Source organism: Electrophorus electricus, chromosome 3 (assembly GCF_041902795.1).
Source record: "Electrophorus electricus isolate QZ-2024a chromosome 3, ASM4190279v1, whole genome shotgun sequence".
Lineage (NCBI taxonomy): Eukaryota > Metazoa > Chordata > Actinopteri > Gymnotiformes > Gymnotidae > Electrophorus > Electrophorus electricus.
Genome location: NC_137499.1, coordinates 2,664,044 through 2,690,733, shown reverse-complemented (window position 1 = coordinate 2,690,733; position 26,690 = coordinate 2,664,044). Strand labels below are relative to the sequence as shown.

At 44.9% G+C, this 26,690-nt stretch overlaps 1 protein-coding gene across 3 annotated transcripts in view; it reads right to left on the bottom strand.

Moving 5' to 3' along the window:
• Positions 1 to 2,108: 2,108 nt before the first annotated feature.
• Positions 2,109 to 26,690, bottom strand: part of galnt18b (UDP-N-acetyl-alpha-D-galactosamine:polypeptide N-acetylgalactosaminyltransferase 18b) — a 47,863-nt gene continuing 23,281 nt past the window's right edge. For 2 of the 3 annotated variants that reach the window (XM_027011615.3, XM_081709533.1), the window contains 9 exons: positions 26,111 to 26,277; positions 21,586 to 21,769; positions 20,820 to 21,017; positions 20,455 to 20,569; positions 14,284 to 14,469; positions 12,766 to 12,903; positions 10,898 to 10,993; positions 6,604 to 6,768; positions 2,109 to 2,774 (listed from right to left, as the gene is read on the bottom strand). In XM_027011615.3, coding sequence (XP_026867416.1) covers positions 2,628 to 2,774; positions 6,604 to 6,768; positions 10,898 to 10,993; positions 12,766 to 12,903; positions 14,284 to 14,469; positions 20,455 to 20,569; positions 20,820 to 21,017; positions 21,586 to 21,769; positions 26,111 to 26,277 — 1,396 coding nt within the window. In that variant the 3' untranslated portion in view covers positions 2,109 to 2,627. Of the gene's footprint in view, positions 2,775 to 6,603; positions 6,769 to 9,322; positions 10,021 to 10,897; positions 10,994 to 12,765; positions 12,904 to 14,283; positions 14,470 to 20,454; positions 20,570 to 20,819; positions 21,018 to 21,585; positions 21,770 to 26,110; positions 26,278 to 26,690 lie in introns of those variants that run through there. The other variant, XR_014121863.1, reaches the window with a different exon arrangement.

The following is a 26,690-nucleotide window of genomic DNA, read 5'->3' as shown; positions in this document are numbered from 1 at the left end:
CATTTTTCTTTTATTTATTGTAAGGCGGACATGCCTCCTGCCACCCTGAATGCCATTCAAAAATATTGCATACAGGTGTTTGAATTACTCAATGTCACATGACTGTCACCCAATCAAATTTAACACCGAAACAGACCCAGGTGAAGAGTTGAGTGCAACACACACGGGCTTTACACATTTCCACATTCTTCAGGCTTCAGGAAAAAGCTTCAGACGAGGGGAGAGGCCAATTCCTAATTATCTAACACTCTCTGTCTGCAGCACTGGCATATTTTAAAAACTTTCACAAGTTTTTAGAAAGCCCCCTCTTTTTTCATTTAGGAGAGTGTGTACTTTAAATGACAGATTGGTACATTACCTTAAGAAACAAGTCAACACTTCCAGTCACTCCAGGCTGTTCTCCTCACATGCAATGTGCTGTGAGTAAAAATTTTGTGAAAACCAGTTCTTTCATCCATCCAAGAACTAGTATAAGATTAAATGAAATTAAAACTTCCAGTTAAAATGTATATGATGCATAACATATATGAATGTTGTTTACTTTTTATTTTGTCTATGTTCGATTGGCTGCATTGGATAGACATCAAGACCACTACAAGCTAGAAGATCACAAGAAAGGAACTTCATTTCCCAGTGGCCAGACATTATAAATCAAATCATAATGTACAAGCTTTTAAATGGATGAACTGGTATAGAAACTTGAAAGAAGTGGGGACAGCAACCAGATTTTAAAACAGGAAGCTTTTTGGATTCCCATTTTAGTTACCATGGCACCAGCCTTCACCTTTTTTTAACCTTTCACTTTTTTTGTCTTAGATAATTAGGAATTTATCTCTCCCCTCTTATAAAGCATTTTCTTTGGGATTGTGGAAATGTGTGCAGCCTGTATTTGTTGTGGGTCTATCTCAGTGTAATCTTGTGAAAGTCACATGACACTGAATATTTAAAACAACACTTATATGCACCAATTGTGAATGATGTTGAGGACAGGACTGCATTATAATGTATAAAAAAGAATGATGTGAATAGCAATAGCCCCTTGCTCATTTGTTTCTTGAGTGTGGTCATCCGTGCTTTCTCTGTAATCTGAATTCTGTATTTTGGAGAGTCAACAGGCTGGTAAGTATGCAAACAGCAAGACATGACGCTTCTTCATTTTTCTTCATTGAACACCTTTCATCTTCCTAGCGAGATCATGAAAAATTCAAAAAAGGCCAAACAAATCTTGTTTTTAAATGAGACACCCTTCAAGGGTACAAAGAGGACACGTGCTAATTAAGTATCAAAGGGCACATGTTATTCAGAATTGGGAAGCTGGAAAATAAATGAAGCATGAATTTTTTTTTTTTCCGTACAAAGTTATGCCGTTTCTTTAAAACATCATTAGCCAAGCACTGACAAGATGGAAACAAGTTTGAAAATCCATCTGGAGCTAAAAAGGTGAAACTTAAAGTGGCCGTGAAAGCATGCAGCTCCCTGACTGCTGTGGTGAGGAGAAGCCGCGGGAAACCAACGTGCATGTTAATGTAATGGCCAAAGTCCCTCTGCTCCAGCAGGAGCGTAGACGGTAATGCATAGTGTTGAGTCAACCCCCCTGCCCATTACCCACGAGACACAAGAGAGCGCGAGGAAGAGAAAAACCAGGGTGAATCTGAGCATGGCACTCCTGCGATGTGAAAAGTGTAAGTACATCATCAGGGACAAAAGCACTCTTCTAAAAATAAAAAATATGAATAAAAATTGCTATGGAATATAGGAGGTACAATGTAGTGCCCACACAGCCAAAAGGTATTGCTTGCTTAATCTACATAGCCTGTTATGAAACACTTAGCATTTCATAACATGCTAAAACACCTGTGATCATTTTCAGACTTTGTACCTGTTAATTCACCTGTGATCATTTGCCCGTAGAACTCGGCTTTGCAGAGGATGAGACATTAAGTGCTGCACCTTGCCAGCCATGCTCTGACCAGCACGCAAGGCCGCACACACCTGACAGGCATTGCAATGCAACAATATACTGACTCTTCACCTCCCATGAGACTTATTAAGATAATGAATTAAGATAATGTGTAAGTGAAATAAACAACTGCAGCTCATTTTCTCATCACCTGTTCTTTTAATGCCATATATTATAAATACTGAGAATATTTACATAAAGATATAAAATAGTTGATTGTATCTCTATATATATTTCAACATATTGACATGTCCCCAAAATGTACAGCTTGATTTTTAAAATAATCTCAAACTACAAACCTGAGACACTAGAAGAAAAGAAATACAGCAAGAATCATTGCCAAAGCTTGCTACACAGTAGCAAATATGGGCCCAGTCCAGAAACACCATTGCACTGGGCCCAAGTCAAACTTTCAAGTCAAGACGAACCCAAGAATGACTTGCACAAATAGAACAGTGTGAAACTTCAAAATGCACAACGCAGTATCTGCCCAACATGGCCGATTCTTTTGCACATGTACAGTAGCTAGGAAAAAATGTTTAACATTTAGCATATGATGCCAAGTTCAAATAGAGACATCCAGCTGCATTTTGGTCTCCTTGCACTCAGCAGGTCCCCTCAATGGTGTCCAGTGTACTGTATTTGGCTTTTCTTCACTCTGATCCCTTTATAAGGTGCTACCGGGCAGTATGTTGGTGATAGTCCATTTCTGTCCAGTGCATTTTTGGAGAATCAGCTGATATCCAAACTCATTGTCGTTGCTTTCCATGAGCTCAAGGCATCGCTTTGACTTCCTGTTCTGTATGGAGCCTCCCTGGAAACAGACCAAAAAAAAAGAGGACAGACTGAATACACACGGCATCACAAACGTTCCGGCTCACGTTTCCTATGATCTCCACGCACCACAGAGCGGGAGAGAGTGGAAACAAAGCGGAAAAGTACAGGGCCAACACACTTCCTGCCAAAACTTTCCAGACGGGCAGCATGTTGAGCAAATCACATTCGCCCCTGGCCCCCTTCATCCTTCTGCCTGTCTCGCTGCGTGTGTCCCGCGGACTCTACCCATTCCGCAGAGAGAGAGGGATACCAGAGTCGGAGGCTCCGGTATCAAAGCGAAGGCTAAGGGCCTGAGGCAGAGACACCACTGTTCCCAGGCCTGTGGAAAAGGGCTTACACAAAAAGGCCTTACACTGTCTGCCTCTCCCCTGGCAGTCCTCTCAGCTCACACAGCACAGACCGAGGAGCCCACAGTTCTAGCATCAGGGCTCTTGAGAAGGCGGGATCGAGACCAGACACCATGACCGTGTCTGGAAGCTAGCAGAGGAGTTCCATATCAGTGAAAGGGGACCTGCTTTCAGGTAACCAGCTCATCCACAACCCCCACCACAGGTGTAGCAAGCTTCATTTCAAGCATCACAGCACACAAGGCATTTACAGGACACTGAGGGCAGTGTTACATAACAGAAACATACTACATGGAGGTCCATTTAGCAGTCTGATTAACAGCTGTGTTCCTAAGTATTAGTTTATCTGTTCACCACAAGGGTATTTAATTATATTTTTACCATAGATGAGCAATGTGGGAACTTCTGGTGCATGGAATATACGGGCGTCCTTTATACAATTTTAGCGTGGTTCAGCCCGCTAAACGAAATGGCTGCCTGCTTCAATGCACCAATGTAATGATAAAGCTCATAATTTCTTTGTGTAATTTGTTTTTAATCACTCAGTCCCATCATATGAAGGACGATGAATCAGTCTGAGGCAGAAAATCAAAGCTTGATTCATTTGTAGTATTGGGACTTTGTTCATATACAACATGCAGTATATATCAGATCGGGGAAAAAGGAGAAGGCAACAATAATTATTCAAAACAACCCAAACAAAGGCAACAATGGTGTAAAAAAGAAAGCAAACATGGAAACAAGAAAATGCTTCCCAGGGCAATGTTTCTAGGGGTCCCATATGAAAATGTTTGCCGTGGCTTGTTATTTCTAGAAAAGTCCATGGAGCCCATCTACTGTTAAGGATGTGTCTAGACTCATGAGAAAACAACAAACAAAAGAAATCAGATGGAGATGTAATATTATCTGCTTTGCCATCACAGTTGTGTCAGAAATATTCTCTGCTCACTGCACTCACAGGCATATTTATTTCCCTGGATATATTTTTCACTTCAGCCTAATTCCACTCTGATTTGCCATGCTTCATGGCGTACTTCACATCATAAGCCAGATGAAATTACCTAAGGCAAAATGTTTCCACCTGCACACACAGCAGGTGTGGACAAATGCAAAAGAATTCAAATATTTGAATGTGTTGCACTCTGTGCCCTCTGCTCATACCACTTGTGCTCAGCTTCCAGCTGAGCCTGGAGAACAGTAAAACCACGTCCGAGTCTACACATGGTATGAGAAGAGCCAACAACCAAGCTGAAGTTTCTGCTCAAATACTGAAACCACACCAAATAAGGTTTGAGGACCACATGCACAGTATAAATAGTCCTGTGATTCATAGTTCAATGAAGTACATGCTTTCTGTAAATGGAAACCTTTACGCTCAGTGTGAGATTCTTTTAAATATTTCCTATTTGGCTTTAGTTAAACATGTATCTTTAAGAAATTTCTTTGATGAGTGTTTCTGTGCATATGAAACTGCTTTAGCACTCACTCTGGAGCCTGATTAATTGAAGTGGTTATGTTTACTGGTGGCAGGCTACCTGAGACTACACCGGGCTTCTCTCCTGACGAAATGTGTGTGGAGGAGTGCCAGACCAACACATTGATTTGTAATAAAGAATCTGCTGGTTGGCTGTTATAATAATTGCTCTAGGTTCAACTTCAGGGGTAAGCAGTTAACTTGGGAGCACTCCATTACCTCACTGATCCACTGATACATGCATACGTGTATGTGTGTGTGTGTGTTGAGGGGTGTACAAGGGTATGAGAGTGTGTGTACAAGATGGGTACAATACGTTTAAATTTAATACACTATCAGCAAGAAGCTATAACAGTAAACATTAATTTCTTTGGGATAAAAGATCCTACAATAATATATTTGGTTATGCAAATACAAATGAATGGTAACACTAAAAAAAGCCAAACAAAAATGCCATGCTTATCCTCTCTCTGAAATAGCACAACCTTAATCAGCAAACACCAAATCCCTTGTCTAATGCAAGCCAGACGGTACAATCAATGGCGTTAAAATTCATTATCTTGTGTTAGCTCTATTTCCACAGTCCCCATTCTTCCTTCTCTGTTTTTCTGCTTTGTAGTCTAAAAGTCCCCAGACACTGGCAGTTCAAAAAGCTCATCCTTTTAAAAACAGCTTTAATTGCACCTGTGGTTCGCACCTTGACTCAACCCGCCTATCGTGGCCTCCTTTATGCAGCAATGTTCTGGGGTCCAAGCACTTGATGAGGATGTGGGAGGCCAATATGCACGATCACAGTTCATAGCTGAAAGGAGGTGATGAGCATGTCAGAGTGTGTGTGAGGTGTGAACCCAGTCTCTATCTGCTTGCCAACCACACGCTCTAAAGAGAGGACCGCATCAGCGGCAGGAACAAGCCCTCCCAGCGTCCCCCACTGAGCACACATCCTTTCAACCCGAGAGACCCTCCTCTCAGCTCATTTTCTCTTTCCTTGCAACCCAGTTTGTTTTCACAGTGTGGCTTTTGGCTGTTGGATGTGAAGTGATGAACTCTTTAGGGAGGGTGAACTTTATAAAAACAGACCCTAATAAATAGGAACTTAATCAGTATTCTAATACGTTTTGAATACTTTTAATACATTTAATTTTTCTTAGCTTTGTACTCATTAATAAATGCTATAGTCTCAATTATTAAACACATTAACTTTGTAAATACACAGGCATGGGGCAGCTCATATGTGAACTAGTAAAGAAACACTGCAACATGGTTTTCTCACATTTAAATTTTTTTTTATAAATAACTCTTATTTAAGCTAAAGTGCTATGCTCACAGAAAAAAAGGACAAGGTGTTCTTTATGGAACAAAGGGCATCCTTTCTGTGCATCCGAGTGTCAGTCAAGCTCACAAATGGCCGAGCAAAAATCACTGGCCATCCCCTTAGTAGGTAAATAGATAATACTGCAAAGAAATATAGGTACATTTGTAATAGCTCAAATTGCAATATTTATTAATGTCTACAAAACAATTTTATGACTTTACCACAATTATCAAAGCATTAAATAATTGCATTATTTGTTATGGATTGTTATGTTAAAGCATCAATCAATCAAAATTTATTTATATACCACTTTTTACAACAGATGTCGTCACAAAGCAGCTTTACAAATGTCCAAGTCCAAGCCCCCAGTGAGCAAGCCAAGGGCGAAAGTGGCAAGGAAAAGCTCCCTAGAGCACGAGGAAGAAACCTTGAGAGGAACCGAGACTCAAAGAGAGAAGCATGTAACCAAGACTCAAAGGGTAGCCCAAGTTCCTCTGGCCGTATTACCTAACGATTTAGTTGTTGGGTTTAAAAAATGTTTTGTTTTTTTGGGCATCGGCAAACTTTTTTATAATCACTTCGTGCCATCCTGACTTGACCTCCAGAGTGCAGAGATTGGTCCCGCACAACTGCCCCACCACGATCCCGTCCTGCGAGTGGCTCCTCTTACCTGAGTAAAAAGCCAGCGGAGCTTCATGCGCTTAGCCACTGCGTAGCTGCACTCGATCAGCCTGGGTCGACTGTTCACGTCTACCAGGCACTTGTTGTCATCGTCGTCGATGGTCGGGCTAAGGACGCCCACGTAGAGCTGCTCCGCACTGCTGTAGTAGACGTTCTGAAAGACAGAATGCGCCAAGAGCTCGGCTTGGAAATCAGATACTCCGGAGCATAAGGCAAAAACGACAAAGGACTCTTAGAAAGCCTGCTACCTTGTAGGCTGTCTATTCCGTGAGCACAATGTGAAAAAAAACCTAAAAGCACAGGCTGGTGCCGATGGCAAATGAGATGTGCTGCAAGCCATGTCAAAAAGAAGTAAACAGATACTTCTCCCTCTAGCAAGGAACCATGAAACAGGTAAATACATTTGGTGCATAACGGAGACATAAAATTGCTTGTGAATGTGGTGTAGAGGCAGGGACGCAAAAACAGAAGCAGAACACAGGGACCTTAAATGCATCACTAAATGGTAGCACAAAACATCAAAATACAATCCAGCGTTCCACTCAACTGCAGCAAACCTCCATCATTAGCCACGACCACTTAATATGACATTATGTTTATGCAGTATAAGCACACTTCATACACAGGCTAGCCACATCAGAACCTCTGTCAATTACAATAATGTACTGCATTAAAGTACACACCAGAGTTCAACGCTTCAGTGAGAAATGCCAAGGCAAGTGTGCTCACCACAGACAGGCTTTGCAGACAGAAATGAGCACAAGCTCTCACATAGGTTAACTGGAGACACCATGATCCCCACTGGCCTAAATACACCGCACTAAAACTGGAGCAGTCCACTCTTTAAATCAGTAGCCATGACAACATCCATCAGAAAAAATAAACACTCGGCAGGTGACTGCAGCCACAAATACGCTTCCGTCTCACATTATCTCAGTGCTGTGAACGCATGTTGTGAAAACCTCCACAATTTTTTTTACTGTCAGCGTAGCTGTGTGTGCAAAATAGTATTGTGAGTTAACTGATACAGATATTTATATTATTTACATTCTGTCATATCCTAAGTAGTAATATCAGACATGTCAGGGAACTGTAATTATGTTCTTGATTTTCTGTTTCTTTTGCTGGTCCATGTTTATCCGTGCAGGAAGAAAAAGATCACCCAGAACACAGGCATAAACAACCCCTGCAGATGACATCATAGTGCAGCCACTCTGAATGCACTTGCTGAATGAAGAGACCAAGGATGGTGCGTGTGTGTGCCTGCATGTGATTATGTGTGTGTGCATGTGTGTTTGTGTGTGTGCGCACGCGTGTGCATGTGTGTGTTTGTGCATGTGCAGTGTAACATCTGGGAGACATGTCCTTCGCTCTGCGCCGGGCACAGATGAAGTCATGAAACCACTTGTGACACACTTCAGAAAGAAAATGAAAAGGTACACGCTCAGCTGCATCTGGATCAATGATGCACATCTCCAGATTGAGGTTAGACTGCAGCGCAGTTGGTTGATTTCCCTACTCAAACACACCTAAACCAACTCACCAGTTAATAACCAAGTTTAATGAAACCACGGTTTAGCGCAGAATTGAGAGGATGCCACCTAAATATGCATGCTATGAAAAGTTCAGAAGGTCATTTAGGTACAGATCAGATAAGGGCAAAGTATAAAAGATGAGTAATTCTCAGATGATAAATAATAATCTTCAAATAATCGCCAAGATCCAGATTTGGGAGGTCACGTCACCAAAAAGCTGCTATGCATGTAAAGCATCATCTCTGATGACTATCAGGATGACTGTGTAGCTGGAGAACAGTGCTTAAGCCTGTGAAGCTGTTCTGTGGACAATATGTGAATCGCTATGATGGTAAGCGGTTTTCAAAGGAACCAGGTCATTTCTGTGGCCTTGATCAAACCCTTTGAAGCGGAGAATATTGCGTTAGGAGGAAAGTACAAAATGGCGATAGAATACCTGCACTACGTGGAAAGTGCAGAATGACGACAGCGTCCTGACTACTTTGAATGAAAAGGAACATACAAAAAACTACTTCTGGAACACTACGGGAGACAGGACATTTTCAAAATTATTCAGTACAACAATTATTCAGTATTCAGTACAACAACTGGGCAAGCCAGAACACACGAACTCAAAGTCAACAACCAAGTCAGAGCACAACATTGAAACTAAAGAAGTCCATGCCTGGCACCACTCCGTCTTTCATTTCTGAGCTTGAAATACACAAGAGAGACTTACAACCAGCTTTGAGGCCACTGCCGCCTGCCTTTGCAAGATGATTATTGAACAGAACCACCACCAACAGAGAGGCTACCACTATCTTCCAGTTCACCTGAAATCTCCCTTTAGCTGAGCAGTTTCTCATATACACAAACACCTGCTCCTCTTCCAACTCCTCGACGCTACCACCACGGCAATGCTTGTCAGAGAGACTTGTATCTGCACATCAGCCTGAACCGATCCGAGGCGCTGTCGAGAAGGGCTTCCTGGCAGAACCCGCCAGCAAGCTGCCCACCTGCCCATATCAGCCAGCATCTGGGACGTATCTGCGCTGAACAGCCCTAGCTATCTCACCACCTCCACAGTGAGCAGAGAGAGAGAAAGAAAGGAAAAATAGTGGGAGAACAGAAAGTGAGAGAGTGGGAGGGAGGGAGAGAGAGAGAGAGAGAGAGACAGAGAGAGAGAAGTCTGACCTAATCTCTGTGGGAATAGTGCTGCCTCCACTGTGTGCTCTGTGCGCTGTGCTTTGAGACGCTCTCAGCAAAGAACCTCCATGTTGTTGCAAGATGTTTTCAAGGTGCTTTTGTTTCCCTCCCTGCTGTTCAGGTGCACAAACAGGGCCCTGGGTGTCTCACAGCGAGCAAAGTCAGCGCCGGAGTGGGTTCTGGAGAAGCAGCTTGAATATGTGTCTTTTGTGAGGGAAATGAGAGATGGTGAAGAGGGTTCAGCTTCTTAGCCGGCAGAGCTACACCTTTTTAATAACTCCACCAGCTCCATGAGGTGTCGGCGAATGCACCCGACAATGAGGCATCCTGATTCAAGGTGTTTATGAGATACGGAAAGCAAAGAGGAAAGGTTTCATCCAGACGGCAAGGCTCTGAAACTCCGAATGGATTTTCTTCTCTGCCTAAATAATGTCAAATACAGAAGCCAAACTCTTGACCTGGACAACTACCTGCAGAGTTGAATATATAGTGCTCAGATGCTATGGAGGGCTTTGATAAACAGGATCTGGTATGTTTTGTGGTTGGAGATAAACCACTGTAAAGTGGCAGAGCAAAAGAACTGGTGTTGTTCTTTGTGAAACATGCTATTACTCTGTGAACACTGGCAGAAATACCAGGGTCTTCCTATGGCTGTGTTTGAATCGGTTCCACCAGAGTGTTTTTTCCTGTTAAAACAAAGAAATGATAAGTAGATCAGTTAAATGATCAGATCAGCTAAACACATGAAAAATGTTACCTCTCACCACATTTCATTCCTAGGATAGGTAGTCTACCCAACATTCCTGTGGGGCCCTGTGAGAGAACAGGTCCTACATGCAGTACAGTACAGTACTACAAAAACAAGACTGGGCTCCTGAGCGGTGCCTGATATTGCCAGGACCTGATATTAAATCCCGGTGATGACAAGCCGTTTGTGGCCCGAAGAGCAGGAGAGCGTGACTGGCCCCACTGACCCAGTTCTCTGAAAAGGACAGCCTAGTCCCTCTCTCCACAGCTATGGAAGCCAGTTGTGTTCATCCGTTCAGTTACGGACAATAACTGGAATTTTCCGTCCCAGTGAGCACATTTAGCTGTCCTACCAAATACCACGAGGAGCAGCATGAAAGGATGATAATGGGATACATGTGTCATGGAGGAAGAATGAACTAGTCCTTACTCGCCCAGGTAGTAGTCTCTAGGGGGCATATCAAAATTGGCCAAATTAATTCCTTGAAAACCTCTGAAAACACATCCTTGACTAGCCACGAATACATGCATCCTTGGAAAGCCCTGGATACATGAATCCTTGTATTGCCACAGATACATGCACTCTTGGAATCCCCTGAATACATGCATCCTTGGATAGCCATGGATACATGCATTCTTGGAAAGCCCTGCATACATGCACCCTTGGAAAGCCCTGGATGCATGCATGCTTGGATAACCACAGATACATGCACCATTGGAAAGCCGCTGAAATCTGCAGTATTTTCAATAGAGAAAATGGTCACGGTTGCTGGAACAGAGCAAGGCAATGAGAACAGGCTTAGCAGGGCTGCCCACCTGAGGGGTCATTCCATGGCAGAGGTACAGGATGGGGACGTTGTCTGTGTCTGGGCCCTGATCCAAGCACAGCTCACTCCTCAGAGAATTCTTTAGCTGCAGGGAAGACAAAAATAATGATATGGTCATAGAGAACAGAGCCCTTTCAAATTAACATACACCACAGGTCAAAGGTTTGGAAGCAGTACTAACTAAAAATACATGTGTTTTTTTTCCAGTAATAACAGACAATATGTTTACTAATAAAACAAAAGGTCGTTAGTGAATAGGTCCTCAATTTGTTTTTGCTAAATTCTACATCGACCAAAATAACGTTCTTCTACATTTAAGTTTAACATTGACAGTTTGACATAATGGAGTCATCCTTTCACCACGTTCGAGCAGATATACAGTGACGGAAAGGCATTCCAAATGTCGACATGTTCTTTTAAAAATCATTGTTAACTGATGAGACATGCTTTTCTTTTATTTATTTAGGTCAAGTTAAACCCATGTAGGAATTTGATGGCTGAGAGACAGGGTGGCTGTGGGAGCCAGACCACTTTCTGGCATACATCTTGCTGTCCTTTCCTGTCTAAGTTCTAAAAGATCGTCAGGATTGCTACCATGTTGCATAGTAACAGCTTGTTTCCGTGCTCTTGGCCTGGAGTTTAAAACGCATTTCTTCAGATGTAAGAGTACTGTAAAGATGCATTATCTGCTCAAGGATGTTTTGCAAACATCCACTTTTGCCACAGTCGTCCCTTGAGCTGCCAGAATCGCATAATACTTTACTTGAGGCTGGAAATTTCGTAACCTCTCAGAAGGTATAACGTCTCCATCTGAACACCTTAAAACTGCCTTACACCTCCGCTCTATGAGTCGCTGCTGAAAAATGGCACGTCATATGGGAGGTCTACTGAAATATGACGCTTTTTAGAGTGAGTGTACCCCCTGCAGTGTAGCGTGAGCTAGTGATAAGCCTCAACTCCAAGAAAGAACCAGTGATTAATTTAATCAATGTGGAAAACCATATTTAAACAAGAGGGCACACCATTGGGGGCATGGCCTTCTCTGGCACGTTAATTTTACACGTTTTCTGCCCGACTGTCTTCTGCACTTGTATTCTGTTTGGACGTGCATACATTAGCATGATCACGCATTAGCATGAACGCACATTAGCATGACCATGCATTAGTGTGACCTATTAGCGTGACCATGCATTAACGTTCTGCATTTGACTCCCAAACTCCCAGCTTGATTGACAAGTCGTGGAGTAATGAGGGCAAGAGTTATTTCTGAACTCTTTACTCCCAGATTTATTTTTAATAAGTCTGACCCACTTTCCACACCATCTCCCCCTTTTCATTTCTGCCGCAAAAACACGTAAGATGAAATCAGGCGTGAAACGAACAGGCCGTCCCCACAGAGCCAAGTGTTTGCACACCCACACTGACTTGCAGACCAAATTATAACTTTTGGCAGAGAAGCTTAAATATAACATAAGATCATTTTGTATTTCACATGAACAGCAAATTGGAAGTGTCTGGTAGCCAGGGTGGGAGTTGGGGATTTGGGGGTCAGCAATGTGCTCCAGTGGCACTGCACTAAAAACACTGGCCGCCTTTTCCCAAGCGGCTTTGGGAAGACACATTGGTTCATGTCTGCCAGAACAGGGAACGGATGTCACACCCAGTGAATGCTGCTCCTAGATTCTACCTTCAAGGGGCAGCACCGAGCACATGTGGCAGCTGTAGCCACGGAAACGAGCCTGGCACTCCCACTGCATCCGATCTGCATTTTGGCTTTGGGGTATTTAGTGTATCACACAGGCATGCATGCAGTGTCTTGTACATGCATGCAAAATGGTAACATTTGTGCAGGCTCACCACTCCATAAGCAATGGTGTCTGTGTACATCCTCATCTCGGGGTAGATATTCACCAGATACCAGCGGAACGTCTTACAGTGCAGCCTCTTCCTGAGGGTCTTCCTCGCCGAGACATCCCCAATGTCTATGCCAGAGTCCTGCACACACCCATGCACACACACAAAAAGGGAAGGAGAGATATGGCTCTTTTGTGTTAATGCAGTTCCATTAACCACAGTCCTCTAATAGGTGGAGCAGAGTGGAATCCAAATGAAAGAATACGAGAGGTTGCCACACATTAATGGAACTGCTAATGAAGGTTGACAGCGTGCGACTTTCATGCCGTGTCCACCTTCCAGCTCAAGTGCTTCTCCTTGCCAAACCTCTACTTCCATAAGTTCACCCACATTTTGCGATGTGTCCACTTCTCCACCAGGAACAGCACACTGACCTGGACCGGACCTTCACCAACGATGCTAGGCAACATAACGGTAATGTCTCACTCCCTCCCATGACTGGAAGACCGTTCATACCCTCAAGAGTCAGAGGGGCATGTCTCAACACAGAACTCCCACTCTCTGTCTGCGTAGCAGATCCTATTATGGTCTTCAAATGTGGACTGATGACACATTTCTGTAAAATGTACCTGAATGATCTCTAAATACTTCAAAGGCACTTGATTTATAACTTTTCCTGCACTTAATAATGTTAAAAAACATACTGCTAGTACATATTTTTCTTGTTCATTGTTGTATGTTCTCTCACATGGCTCAAGCATGGTATCCTTACACTTTTGGCATATTTGTACGAGCATAAGGAGAGCTTTCAAAGAGACAACAAAGCACTTCTATATGTCCCCCTGGCCAAGAGCGTCCGCAAAATGTATATTCTTTCCCCGGGCAAATGAGTTTCCCGATGTCCACAGCTGAGCTCTCGAGCCTCATCATGCCCACTTTGACCACTGTGTCCTACCGTGGCAAAGGGTGGCGACCTTCGCCCCGCCAGAGCTGAACTATAAAGTCCTGCCTCTGCTCATATAATTCAAAGGCTGCATGGCCCTCACATCTCTTCTCCCTGCTTCCTGTGCGAAGGTCCAGTCGTGTGAACCATAGTGACCTGATCATGCCGCCCTCTCCTCCCACATCCGTTTAATCGCTGTCTGCCTGACAGGCACATGGCAGGGGCCAAGGCTCCTGACTACTGACCGAGCGACTGGAGAGACACAGCTATAAATGAGGTAATGGCTGCTAAACAGACAAAAGTGCTGCTCTGTGCGCTCTCCTACACAGATCCATCCCTGCTGTGCGGAACGAGGGCAAAGATTAAAGTTTCAAGATGGATTAGGCAGAACAGAATATGATGTGTTCCGGCACGGCACAAACAGGGGGGGAAAGGAGATTGCACAGATACAATCAGCTGCGATAAACCTTAAAGCTCACAGGAGATAGCATTTTCACCAGACTGAAGACCTGTGAAAACACTATTATGCATGTTAGGAGCAGAAATTAAGAATTAGGAATTTTTTTTGGTGATCCCACCTCCTGTGGGATGTTCCAGGCCATGTAGACGTGGCTCTTGAACTCGTCCATCCACACCTCAGCCATCCTGAGGGCGTTGCGACGCACGTGTGCAGTCAGGTCCTCGGTGTAGGGCTTATGGGCGCGCTCGATATGGGCAATTCGGGCACAGGGCAGCACCTCCACACTGCCACCGCACTGCCACACCTGCAGGGTCACACACACGCACACAGCAGTCAGATGTCACTGCTACGGCATTCATAGGGAACACAGCAGTAAATCTGGTTACGTATGGCCTGGAAACGTGAGGCAGGACAGGCCTTTCGGAGTTATCATGCGGAAAGAAAAGTTAATAAAGAAGATGATGGATTTTTCCTGACACTGATAAAATGGTCTCCCGAGGAACATAAACTCTGAGCTCTACACTCTGTCTCTAAATGGTGTGCCTAATGCATCGTGTTCTGAAGGACACAGAGGAAGGGCTTCAGAAAAGCAGAAAGCTATTTATAACCCGATGAGGGCTCTTAATGAGAAACCCTCATGTAATGCATCAACGGCATCCCATACAGACTGACAGCAGGCCTGTCTCAGTCTGTCTCACTTTGCCCTTGCACAGAGCAGAGGTGCCCTGCACTGACCTTCCGTCTTTGGCGTGTTTTCTTAAACCTCTCTTGTCGGTTAATGCCAGAGCAGCGTGAGGACAGGGCCTGTGTGGACGGTGTTAGGCTGGGAATTTGACTCTAGGGCAAGGCAGCACCAGCCTGTCGTGAGGCTCTGCACGAGCGGGAAGTTTACGTGGTAGAGTGAGACCAGGCAAGTGCACTCACATCCCGGGAGAGACACGGGGAGCCACGCCAAAACCGAAGCTGTGCTCTGCATTCCGCTACCGATCCCTCGGCAAACGCAAGGCCATCCAACAGCACAGACTTCCATCCACGGGAGCTCCGGAACGCTTCAACTGTCAGACAGTCGAGTTTTCCAGGGGGTTTTGGAAAAGCACATTGGTTTTGGTAACTACGAACTTTACACTTGATGTCCAGATATCTGGGTCCTCCAGACAGACACCAACACTGCCACGGAACCTTGGGAAGGAGCGACATGCTTCAATGAGTCAGGCACGTTCATCTTGCGAATCAAATAGCAGAGATGAGATGAGGCAGGGTTTACTGGTGCCATGGAAACCAGGGGAAAGCTGAAGCCACATAAGTTTGGCACTAAAATATTAAAGTATTAAGTATAAACAAAGTGGCTCATTACCCTACACCAACCACCAGAGGTGTGCACAAGATTTAAGTTGGAGTTGAAGTTTGAGGTGTGCTTTATTTATTCACCATTACACAATATTTCCATCATAAACGGAAATGGGTGTGGTATGAGGTTATTAGACCAAATTGCAGGAATTGGCAGGCATGATTAGAGACATTTCTTTGCCTTCTTAACATCCCAGTGTAGGCTTTGGCGTAACTGTTTTGCAACATTCCCAGTGGTGGCATTCAAGGCCCAGCACATTTGAATCATACATGATATTTCATCAGGCAGTGAGACCATGGTGCACATCAAGCATTCTCTTCTCCTTTCTGTAAGATTTTTTTTGGGTAGTTTGTACAGGAATGCAAATATTGTGAATCACATCCGTAATGATGACACAGTGCAATGTTAGCAAACATCACATTCTAACAACGGCAGTACAATGGCAACAAATGTCAAGTTTGTCATCATTTAAGGTTAAAGTTGCAAGACGAGTGAAGTTTACTTTTATGCAATTTATGTTTGACTCGAGCCCTCAGGATGTCTACCTACGACCATCATCGTTCACTTAAGCACTACCCAACCTTTCCTGATGTCAGTGGGACTGCCTATAGATATTACCCCAAATGTCCTCTAGCAATTACCCCCCCCCCCCCCCCAAAGAGGGGATTATGCAAGGCAAATTGTAGCAAGTGGCTCCACAGGTGCTACATAGACTTCACATTCCTTGTGTTCAATGCTGCAGCTTGTCTGTGTGTAGGTGAATTACCTGCTGTCCACCTCCCGATATCATATCATTGTATAAGACAAAAGAACGCCACATCTACTTTGTCGTGACACAGATTTCCCCAGTCACCAAATTCTGATTCCATTATCCACGTTTTTCCCACGACTCTAATCTGCGACATTAGCAAGCAGCAACATATAATGTGAGGTGTGGTGATGTGTTTTGGATGGTGTGTATAATGTGTGTGTGCGCATTGGTCTTACAAGCACTCCCTGCTAGTACTCAGCCGGTGACCAGCCTTGCTGTGTCTGAACAAACACGCTTCTATCAACAACGACAAAAAAAAAAAATTCAAAAACATTGACTCCCTTGTATTTGAGTTTATCCCACTGTGCTAATACAGATTCTGAACTGTTCAAACGAAGTGAACTGTCAATCACTCAATTTGCAAACATTGCCTAAGTCCCATTCCAACCATTCCAGCACATAATAGCCCCTTCATTCCTCAGCAAAGAGAGACATCTGAGTTAGTGAAAGAGGACGACATGGTTGTCAAGTGTCACAATATCCGTTTGTCCTTATTCCCCCTAATCTGTCTGTCCATAGTTGAGAAAGCCAGTCACAGAGAAACCAGGGCTATCTAACAGAGAAAGCTCTACTGTCTGACAGACAAGGCAGCACACACACACACGCACACACACACACACACACACACACACAAATACATACATGCATATACACACAATAAACAGAAACTTTTCAATTCAGATACAATTACTGCAGCACAAAGTAGGTGACTGCTGTATTTTCCCAGTGATGTTCCCAATGAACAGCACCTTCTGAGGATGGCTTCTCTATGAATACCTTCTCCTCACATCCCCACTGCTCTGACAGCCGGCAGCTTGGCGCCTTCACGTCTGCAGCAAATGCTCCAGCAGTGTCAACACTCGATGTCACAACCCCCCGCCCCCTCCCCCAACAGACCCCCAGGGTAAACCAGGGGTGAAACAGCAACGCTGGATAAGCCTCATTAGTCAATATTGCTCTGGTGGCTTGGCCCCATCCCAGTGGGGCAAGGAAGGAGGAATAGTGCAACCTGTCCCTGATTGACGAGAGCTTAGAGCCCTCTACATCAACCTCCTGCCTTCACCTACCACACAGAGCTGCATCATCAGCAATCAGCCATATCGGTCCCCCGGGAGGGAGAGAAAGAGAGAGAGAGAGAGAGAGACAGACAGAGGGAGTCAGAGAGAGACAGAGAGAGAGAGAGAGAGAGAGAGAGAGAGAGAGAGTGGGTAAGCAAGGGAAATTCAACCAGAAGAAAGAAAGTGATGAGGAGCAGGCCTTCAGCCATTGACCCTACTGCAGATGCAGCTTTTTCCAAGCAGCAGTCAACCATTAGGCAGCAGCAAGCCTGGCAACTTTGATCCCGCACCAGGTGATGATGTGTGGCTTCTGATTTATTTAGAGTAGGGCAGCATTACCGCAAAAACCCAAAGCTTTTTTGTGGCTTATTTATAGATTAAACTGATTCACACAAAAAAAAGGAAACAAAAAAATCCAGTGTGTGAAGACTGAAACAATGAGAAGTTAACAAAGGAAGTCAGAAAAAACTCTGTAAGGCAAGCCACAGCTTGGAGTCGCCGAAGTGCTGCGATTCTTCGCCCAGGTTTGGCTTTTCCACGTGGACATGGCGTGCTCCATCACCAGACTTTCATACCCTATCTAAGGTACATTAGGCCTCCCAGAGGTCCTGGGCATGATCATTTATTTTGAAGTGTAGATGTGAGCATTTGCATAAATGCTTTATGAGCCACAACACTGCACTCGATGGAGTATTCTTCAGCTCCTGAGAGGCCTGGCAGTCAGAGCCTGTCCCCAAACAGGATTTATGAACACATATCCACCAACCAGAACGCTGATATTAACGATATCTTTGAAAAATGTGTACGGGGAGGACATGCAATGCTTCTGGTTCTACAGGGATTGGTAGACGAATGCTAGCACACCTGCAGGGTATGAGTTTGAATAGCAAATGCTAGCACATCCACAGAGTATGAGTTTAAATAGCAAATGCTAGCACACCCACAGGGAATGAGTTTGAATAGTGAATGCTAGCACACCTGCAGGGTATGAGTTTGAATAGCAAATGCTAGCACACCTGCAAGGTATGAGTTTAAATAGCGAATGCTAGCACACCCATGGAATATGAGTTTGAATAGCGAATGCTAGCACACCTTCAGGGTATGTGGTTGAATAGCAAATGCTAGCACACCCGCAGGGTATGAGGTTGAATACAGAATGCTAGCACACCAAAGGGGTATGAGTTTCAATACCGAATGCTAGCACACCAGTGGGATATGAGTTTGAATAGCAAATGCTAGCACACCTGCTGGTTATGAGTTTCAATACAGAATGCTAGCACATCTGCAGGGTATGAGTTTGAATAGTGAATGTTCAGTGGTTAAGATATTGGCTTATAATCAGAAGGTTGCCAGCTCAAGCCCCACCACTGACAAGTTGCCACTCAACTGCTGGACTCCTGAGCAAGGACCTTACCTCTAATTGCCCAATTTGTACCCAGTCATAATTGGAAGTTGCTTTGGATAAAAGCCATAAATGTAGAGCTAGCACATGTGTGATGTGTAGGGAAAGAAGGGCATGTAGGCAACTTTAAATCATTGAACGAATGAGTCAACTTGCTACTGCTAGTGGAGGTCAACACAGTGAAAGGCTCCTGCCTCCTGTGAAAGTGCAGTAATGGCAGAGAATACTAGAGCAGGCAGTCCCCAGTCAGGCCCAATACACTGCCTGCAGCTGGGCTAGACAAGGGCTAAAATGGAGCTGGTGTCCTGGGTTCAGTGCCAAAGCCTCACAGGCCTCTAATCCTGTAACCCCCCCCCCCCTCCAATCCTGCACTTCCCTCTACACCCCAATCCCTTGCAATCTGCTCTCTCCAGCAGCTTTTGCCATGCACAAATGCAATTAACCCTTGGGATCAAGGTCACCTCCCACTGGAATAGAGCCACCACCCACTGCTGCTTTTAACCTGTGTCGAGTAAGAAATTGGACTCTGTGTATAAATCCACCATGCTGGGCCTCTTTTGTTACTGCTAGTGCAATCACAATTATTCACTTCCTATTTATACACAATTTAGTGAGGGATATTTGGTGGAAAAAAAGCCTTTACTGTATCTAAAAGAAAATTGTGCATGATTCCACAGAAAATCAAAAATAGAAATCTAGGAAGGAAAATTAAATTAAATAATTACAAGGGCCATATCCTTCCTCTCCTCACCCGCTCCCATTGGACTGACTGATGATGACATCATTGCAGGCGATGCAAGTAGACCACTCTGTGAATATACTGGTATCAGTAGAGGACTAGCCAAATTTCTAGCTGTTACCACAAAAGCTGATATCCGTGTCTGGTGGTGCTACTGTCCCTAACACTTGTCGGCTGCCTATAAATAGCTGTACTCTAGAACCCTAACACCTCCTTTTGTCCATCTGATAGCATGTACAGTTTGTTTGAAGACTTCCAAGATGCCAGAGAGAAGGAACACCTCAGCAGATGAACACAGTCCACACAGAAATCAAATGATGAAATGGGCTTGAAGCTGAAGAAATGTAATTAATTCCATTTAAAGCAAAGGATCACTGAAGGTTGTCTTTTCTGGCCCTGAGTGATCTTCAATATCCAGTCATTTCCATTAGTTTTTCAGATGCCTTTTGAAGCACACACAAACAAAACCACACAGACGCACAGACACAAGCCTGCATACTCATGCACATACCTAACCACCAACTCACCCACACAACATGCACTTGAAACATCTATCTTGTCTGTCCATACAAACAATTAATGTAAATTATTTACACCAACATTTATACCATGTCTTATACAGGTGTAGATTAAACAACATATCTGAATTAGATAAAACAAAGTTATATATGAACCTATTACAGATACAGCTTAAGAGAACTTAGAAAATTTGAGTTAAAATTTATGCAGACTTTATCTGGTTCATCTTGCCAAGATCCCAGTCAGGAACAAAGAAGCACTCACTTTGATGAGTGGGCAACCTGAATAAATTGCCAGAGTTTCTATGAGCCGTGCCAAAAGCAGAGCGAGTCCCTGTTGCTGTTAATCTTTCAGGTGGGAGACCACTGTCTTCATTACGCCATGGGCTGTGGAGGGCTCCCTCATCACTCACCCTCACACCCAACTCCACGTTCTCTCCACCGTAGATCTCCATGCCTTCGTCCAGCAGCCCGATCTCCGCAAAGTACTGCCTGTCCACCACGAAGCAGCCAATCAGAGCAGGACTCCTGTCGAGGGGCAAACGTGGCAACAGAGTGATAAAACTAACCTAACGTTGACTGAGGCAGGAATATTAGGGAAACACTGTTGTTTTTAAAAGGAATAGTTTTGAAAAGAAATTACCTATGACCTGTTTAGCTCCACATTATATGAGACTGCACATGCAAACGGTCCTAAGGATGGTGGGAATTCTTAATGCTTCCAGTGAGGAAACAGTCAAAGTGAAGGGAACAGAGAAGGGAACAGCCGGTCTGCTACCTGATCGGAGCAGTGGTGTTGTTCAAATTCCACCAGGACTTGGGTGGGTTCAGGTATCGGCACCACAACTCCCAGTCGAAGCCCTGAGCGGAGAGCGGGTACTCCTCCACCTCGAACGTGTCGTATTTGATGTTGTCGAAGGACGGCGATATGATCCGCGTTCTGTCCTCCTGGATCCTCTGGAGAATGGGCTCAGCCCTGCAGCCAAAGGTAAAGTGCAATTCCATTTGGAGCACCTTGGTGAACAATGACAAAAGTAAATATCTGAAGCAGGATGCATTAGTTTGTAGACTGAGCTCTTTGGTCCTGAGCCCAAAGTTTTGCATTTCAGCGAACTTGGGCTGGGGATCACGTGAAAGCCAATTAAAGTCAGAAATATTCTGGATGCTGTTCAAACTGTTCTGACATATCTGGGTCAGATTGTTAAGTGAGTAACAGCGGTAGCCTACATCATGAGCTGCTTTGAATGTGGAATGCGATTCCGATGGAGTGTAATAATAAGCAGGGGTGGGGAAGGGAGAGTGAAGAGGGAGTGAATTATGCTTTGTGTTCAAAGGAGAACACCTGGATGTATTCCCAGGATCAAACAGATTGCTTTGCCTATAAATGTGAGTGCTTCACCTCTTCAGTGCCTCCAACACAACACACATGCAATCCAACACCATATATCAGCATCAACATAAATTATGAAGGACCTTCATTCAAAATTAATACAATGTTTTATTCCCTGTGCTTTTTTTTCCCCAAGGCTGCACAGTTCACCCACCAGCCCACGTTGAACTCTACATGGGCGTCGAACAGGGCCACCACGGGGGCGGTGGCAACCCTCCAGCCGCTCACACGCGAGCGGATCAGCCCCTCCTGTTTGCTGTGACGAACCACCTTGATGAAGGCCGGGCGCTTAGCATTCGTCTCTTCCACAAACTCCTGCAATTTATCCTTCAGTTCCTCTAGAGTGCAAAAGCGAGTGAGAGAGAAGGATGGAGAGAGGGAGAGAGGGAGAGAGAGAGAGAGAGAGAAGAGACTATGAACAAGCATCAGGTCCCAGGGCTCAATTCCCATTGCTCTGTCCTCATTATCTCTGGTTAAATGGAGAAGACACAGTAGACTCTGACTGTGGTAAAGTTACCTAAGTTTAAAGCGTCACTTCACTGCACCAGAATGCATAGCCAAGGGGCAGAGCTAAACCACTACAGCCAGGCCTGGCTGTTCGCATGCTAAGACTGCCAAACCTCCATCCCCTCTGTTCATACCTCACCAAATATTTACCGTAAATTCAACCAAATATATACCGTAAATTACACGGCAACGTTCCTGCATAGGTTTCATGCAAAACACATCATTCACATTGCGTGCAAATGCAGGTTTACATCTGAGTTTGTTGGTCACTAGTAGAATGGACATAATCCTGTACGTGGCAGTGTGTGAAAGTTCTCAAGATGTAGTCAGATGCACAGTTCAAGAGCATCAGTCATAGCAGTCAAGGCACTACTATCAGACACTCATAAATACACTGCGTGCATCTCAATGAGATGTTGCTTATTAAATCTTATTAGCACTCATGTCTGCGTCTGTGCTATAGCTGATCTCACTTTGCTTTTGTCTTTACTATGATGAGTAAGAGATGAATTAGTTCTGAGTGGCTGCTCTGAAGAGGCAGGATGTAAAATACATAAGTAATTTCTGTACATGTTCACTTGACTCTGCTTTTCTCTAAAGCCTAATTATATTATACTACTCCAGTGTTAAATTCTTATGGCAAGAAACTACAATCCACCCCATTAGCTATGAACTGTGGTCTTTAATCCAGGGGACATGCAAGCACACTGGATCACTATTGACAAAAGAAATGGCTTCAAATAATGTTTAAATCAGAGAATAGGATATGGTTTTATAGTCTATTCTGAATAACGATTGTATGTCTGCGCATGCGCATACGTGTGTGTGTGTGTGTGTGTTAATGTATGTATTATGTTTATGTGTGTTTGTCTCTGTGTGTGTGCAATCACTTCCAATTTCCCTGCATGACAAACAGTTTCTTATGATAATGAGCAGATGGTATGGCTAAGGGCCACACAGACTCCCAATCCTACCAACACAATTATGTTGCACGTTGCTGTTAAGACAAACAAATGATCATAGGCTTTATATAAATTACAATGAAATGCTATGGGACTAAACACAGCAGCTGACCATGGAGCCCAAGAACTGAAGGTAACCGAAATGTCCCAAGCAGAATAAAAGAATAAGAACCTGCGATCTGCTGTTGCCTGGGGTTGTCTGGCCTGCAGGCTCTCATCTGACTGCAGGCAGCTTCTGTGCCCAGTGCCATCACACATTAGCTCCAGCTAACCAATGAACCCACAGCCGACAGCCTGCCAAGGCAAGAAGGGAGCGAGGCAGGAAGGCAAACAGTCCCGCACATCACCACAGCTAGTGCAGCGTGTGCCGTCCGTAAGCATGCAGACGCGGCGAGAAACTGCAGCTCCGAGCACCTGCCATATGTGGGGCCCTTGCCACGGAGACGGTGTTGCAGTTATTAATGGAGATGTCATCAGGCCAGTGTGTTTGGGTAAAAGTTGCTTCGAAGCCCCTTGCCATGCCACCACAAAGCAATTCGCCTTCCCCTCGAGCGCGCAGTTCGGTTCAGCCAAGCACGCTGCTATATTGTTTACCCTTGAGCAGACAGTGGCCCTCATCGATCATCAAGAAGGTGGAATTACACGTGGGAACGTGCACAGAATGGCTGTGTGTGTCTTCTCTTTCTACTCTGTCTTTTTCTTTTGTTTTGGTTTTTTGGCAGGAAGTTTGATATGAGTTCTCTGCTCCTCAAATTGCGTTAATGCCTCCTCCCTCCTCCTGTGATGGAGTCCGTGGTTCAAACAGGGAAATGCTAAATGAAATCTGCTCTAGGATTTCTCTGGCCCAGCCTCAGTCTTTCGGCTGAGACGCTCCGCCTCGTCTTCAGCCTTACGCCACAAGCAAAGCATTTCCTCTGTACATATCAGAACAAACACGTTTATTATATTTCATTCCCTCTAGATTAATAATTAACAAATTCAAATGAAAGAGAATTGCTCTGAAAGAAGAATGATGACCAGTAACAGTCTGGCATGAATCTCAATGAGGCACTGGGCATAACTGGTACATTATCTCTGAGATGCGCATGACCGCAATATCAATCCTTTGTAAAACCCTACATCGAGTGCCCTTCTTACCAAAACTACTAGCACAGACACCACCATTTCACAAACTTCACCACTGTTCGGCTCTCTGTTATGACATAGAAAGTGTATTCCACACTGCTCCCCAAACAGCATCATATGACATCCAAGCTTTTGAAAATGACATTTTCTTTTTGCTCCCCTGGTGTCCACCTCTGACATTTAAAACCCCTCTATGGCCCTTACTGTTCGGCTAGGTGCTGTCTGTCAGTGAAGAGGAGCAGAAAGGGGACATTTATCATCTGGACAATACAGAAAGGGAAAAAAAACCCTGTCAGCTCAGGAAGCACTACACACTCCCTCCACCCCCCACCCTGTCCTGTCTATATACGGAGCTGCTCAGAGGACAGACAGAAACAGCATGTCAGAGTGATCTGCTAACGTATGATGACAGATTCCCTAAGAGCAACAGGAGCAAAGCCTTCCATCCATGCTAGCCCCTGCACCCAGTGAAAAGCACAGGGGGTTTTATGCACCAGAAGAGAAGGACAGCAGACTAAGGCAGTGGATTAAGATAACAAATCCCACTTCATCTCCTGCAGTTGTGTTCAAGGAAAGTATAAAAACAGACAGATTTCATATTTTTGAGGGAGGCTGGGGGTTACTGTTACCACCACAGCTTTTCCCTTTGCTTAATTCCCCAGTGCCCTTCAGCCATTGACTGACATGCTTAAGGCCCCACTGTGGACTTCCTGTCACCAGCTCAAGTGGGCACCCCATGACTCTTGGCTGGGTTGGGCGTGCAGACACAGCCCACCGCCAGGGTTTGAAGACGGCGCCCCTGCCGGCGCCCCTGCCGGTCCACACAACACACATGACCTGTAGGTCCACAAAACTGACCAATTAGTGCAGGTTCAGTGAGGCCACCTTAACCGCCCTCGCGCGGCGGTCACAGCGCCGGCCGCATGCTAATGAGCGGCATGGCGAACCGAGCGCTACCCGCAGGCGGGCAAGGTCACCATCCTGCAGAGGTGCCTGGACGACAGCAGTTAGCGGTGATGACACTAGCAGTCATAGCCATCACGAAAGAGGTCAATCTGTCAGCACCGCCATCTGACAGCGCACTGGCATGCATACACATGCTGCAACGGTGTCTGCGAAACGTCAGTGCTTCCTAAAGACGGGCGAAATGCATCCATCTGAAAACCCTTGTGGCGGGAGGATGCACTGAAAACAGCCAAAGAGGGACAACATCCCGCCGCTAGCAGGGGCAGCGTCTCCGATCCTCCAGGACGTTTCACGGGTCCCCTGAGGTGGGATGCAGCAGGCCATTGCTGGCACACAGGAGCTGAAGCCCAACAGAGCTCATCTCATGCAACCTCCTGTCAGTGGGAGGGATACATGCTTAGTCTGAGCCACTTGTGAAGACACAGTTGTCAATCACGGTGTACGAACAGTGACTAAAGACTCTTGTGACCCAGATTACATGTGTTGTTATTTTCTCCCTGTGATTTGTAACGCGCAGCACCTGATAACAAAGAAACCATTTACCTAGACCTAAGGAACTAGAACTAACTCGAACGAGCTTCTGAAGTAAAACAATGCCCTCTTATGTGTACAGTGGGTTTGTTTTCATGTAACATTAGCTTTATGCTCTCCCTAATGTAATGTACCCCAGGCAAATATTACCCAAACATTATTGCTAATTAGTATTCTTACACCCATCTTCTTAATCCACTCTGCATAGAGTCTAATTATGCACATTAAAAGGTTAGATTAAAGAAATGAAGTCATCAAGGCATACAGTGAGTAAGTATTAAGGCTAAGAATCACACAGAGGAAAGTCAAATGGGCATGCACACAGCAAAGAGGAAGTGCCCGTTCTTCATAACGCTTCCCTCCATATTAATCCCCGTCAGCGTTCCAGGAAATTAGCTGCCCTTTAAAAAGCGAACTTCAATTTCCTCACTCTCTCCATTCCTTAACAGTGGAGAAGAATGAAAATACACATAAATAAATAAACACACAAAGAAATAAAACAACCAGACTCAAGTGGTGGCGGAGCGAGGCTGGAGGCGGCCGCGTCGGCGGGGGCGGGGGCGGGGGCGGGGGCGGGGGCGGACTCACCGCTGCTGCTGTTGTCGTCCACCAGGACGATCTCTTTCAGGAGGTGGCCAGGCGTCTTCTGCATGGCGGAGTGGACGGAGCGCAGGAGGACGGAGAGAGCCTCGTTTACAAAGATGAACACTATGCTGAGCTGGGGGAGGCCGCTGGGGTAGGTGACGTTCTTGCACCTGCGCGACGAGCACACGGGTGAGATGGGAAGGAAGGAGAGAAGCTGCGCCGAAGAACCGGCAGTCAGGCGGGAAAAACCAGGAGCATTTTTTTCCCGCCAAATGTCAGCATGGCAATTTAGAAGTCATTTTTATTTTTCCGGTGTCAGCTCAGTCAACATTTTCTGTAACTGACAGGGCTACAGACCGATGCTGGTTGAGTCAATGATTCTGACAGTATTACAGAGCTGAGCGTATAAAAAGCTGCAGAAAACTAGACCCGTGTGGGTGTTTTAGGTTTGTTCAAAGAGCCTGTGAGATCCGAGCACAGACTGGCTGTGACATCCGCCTGAATTTTACTCCCCTGATAAAGAAAACAAACAAGAAAAAAAAAAATCCAAATACGAGTCTCACGCCTCAACAAAAAAGACACA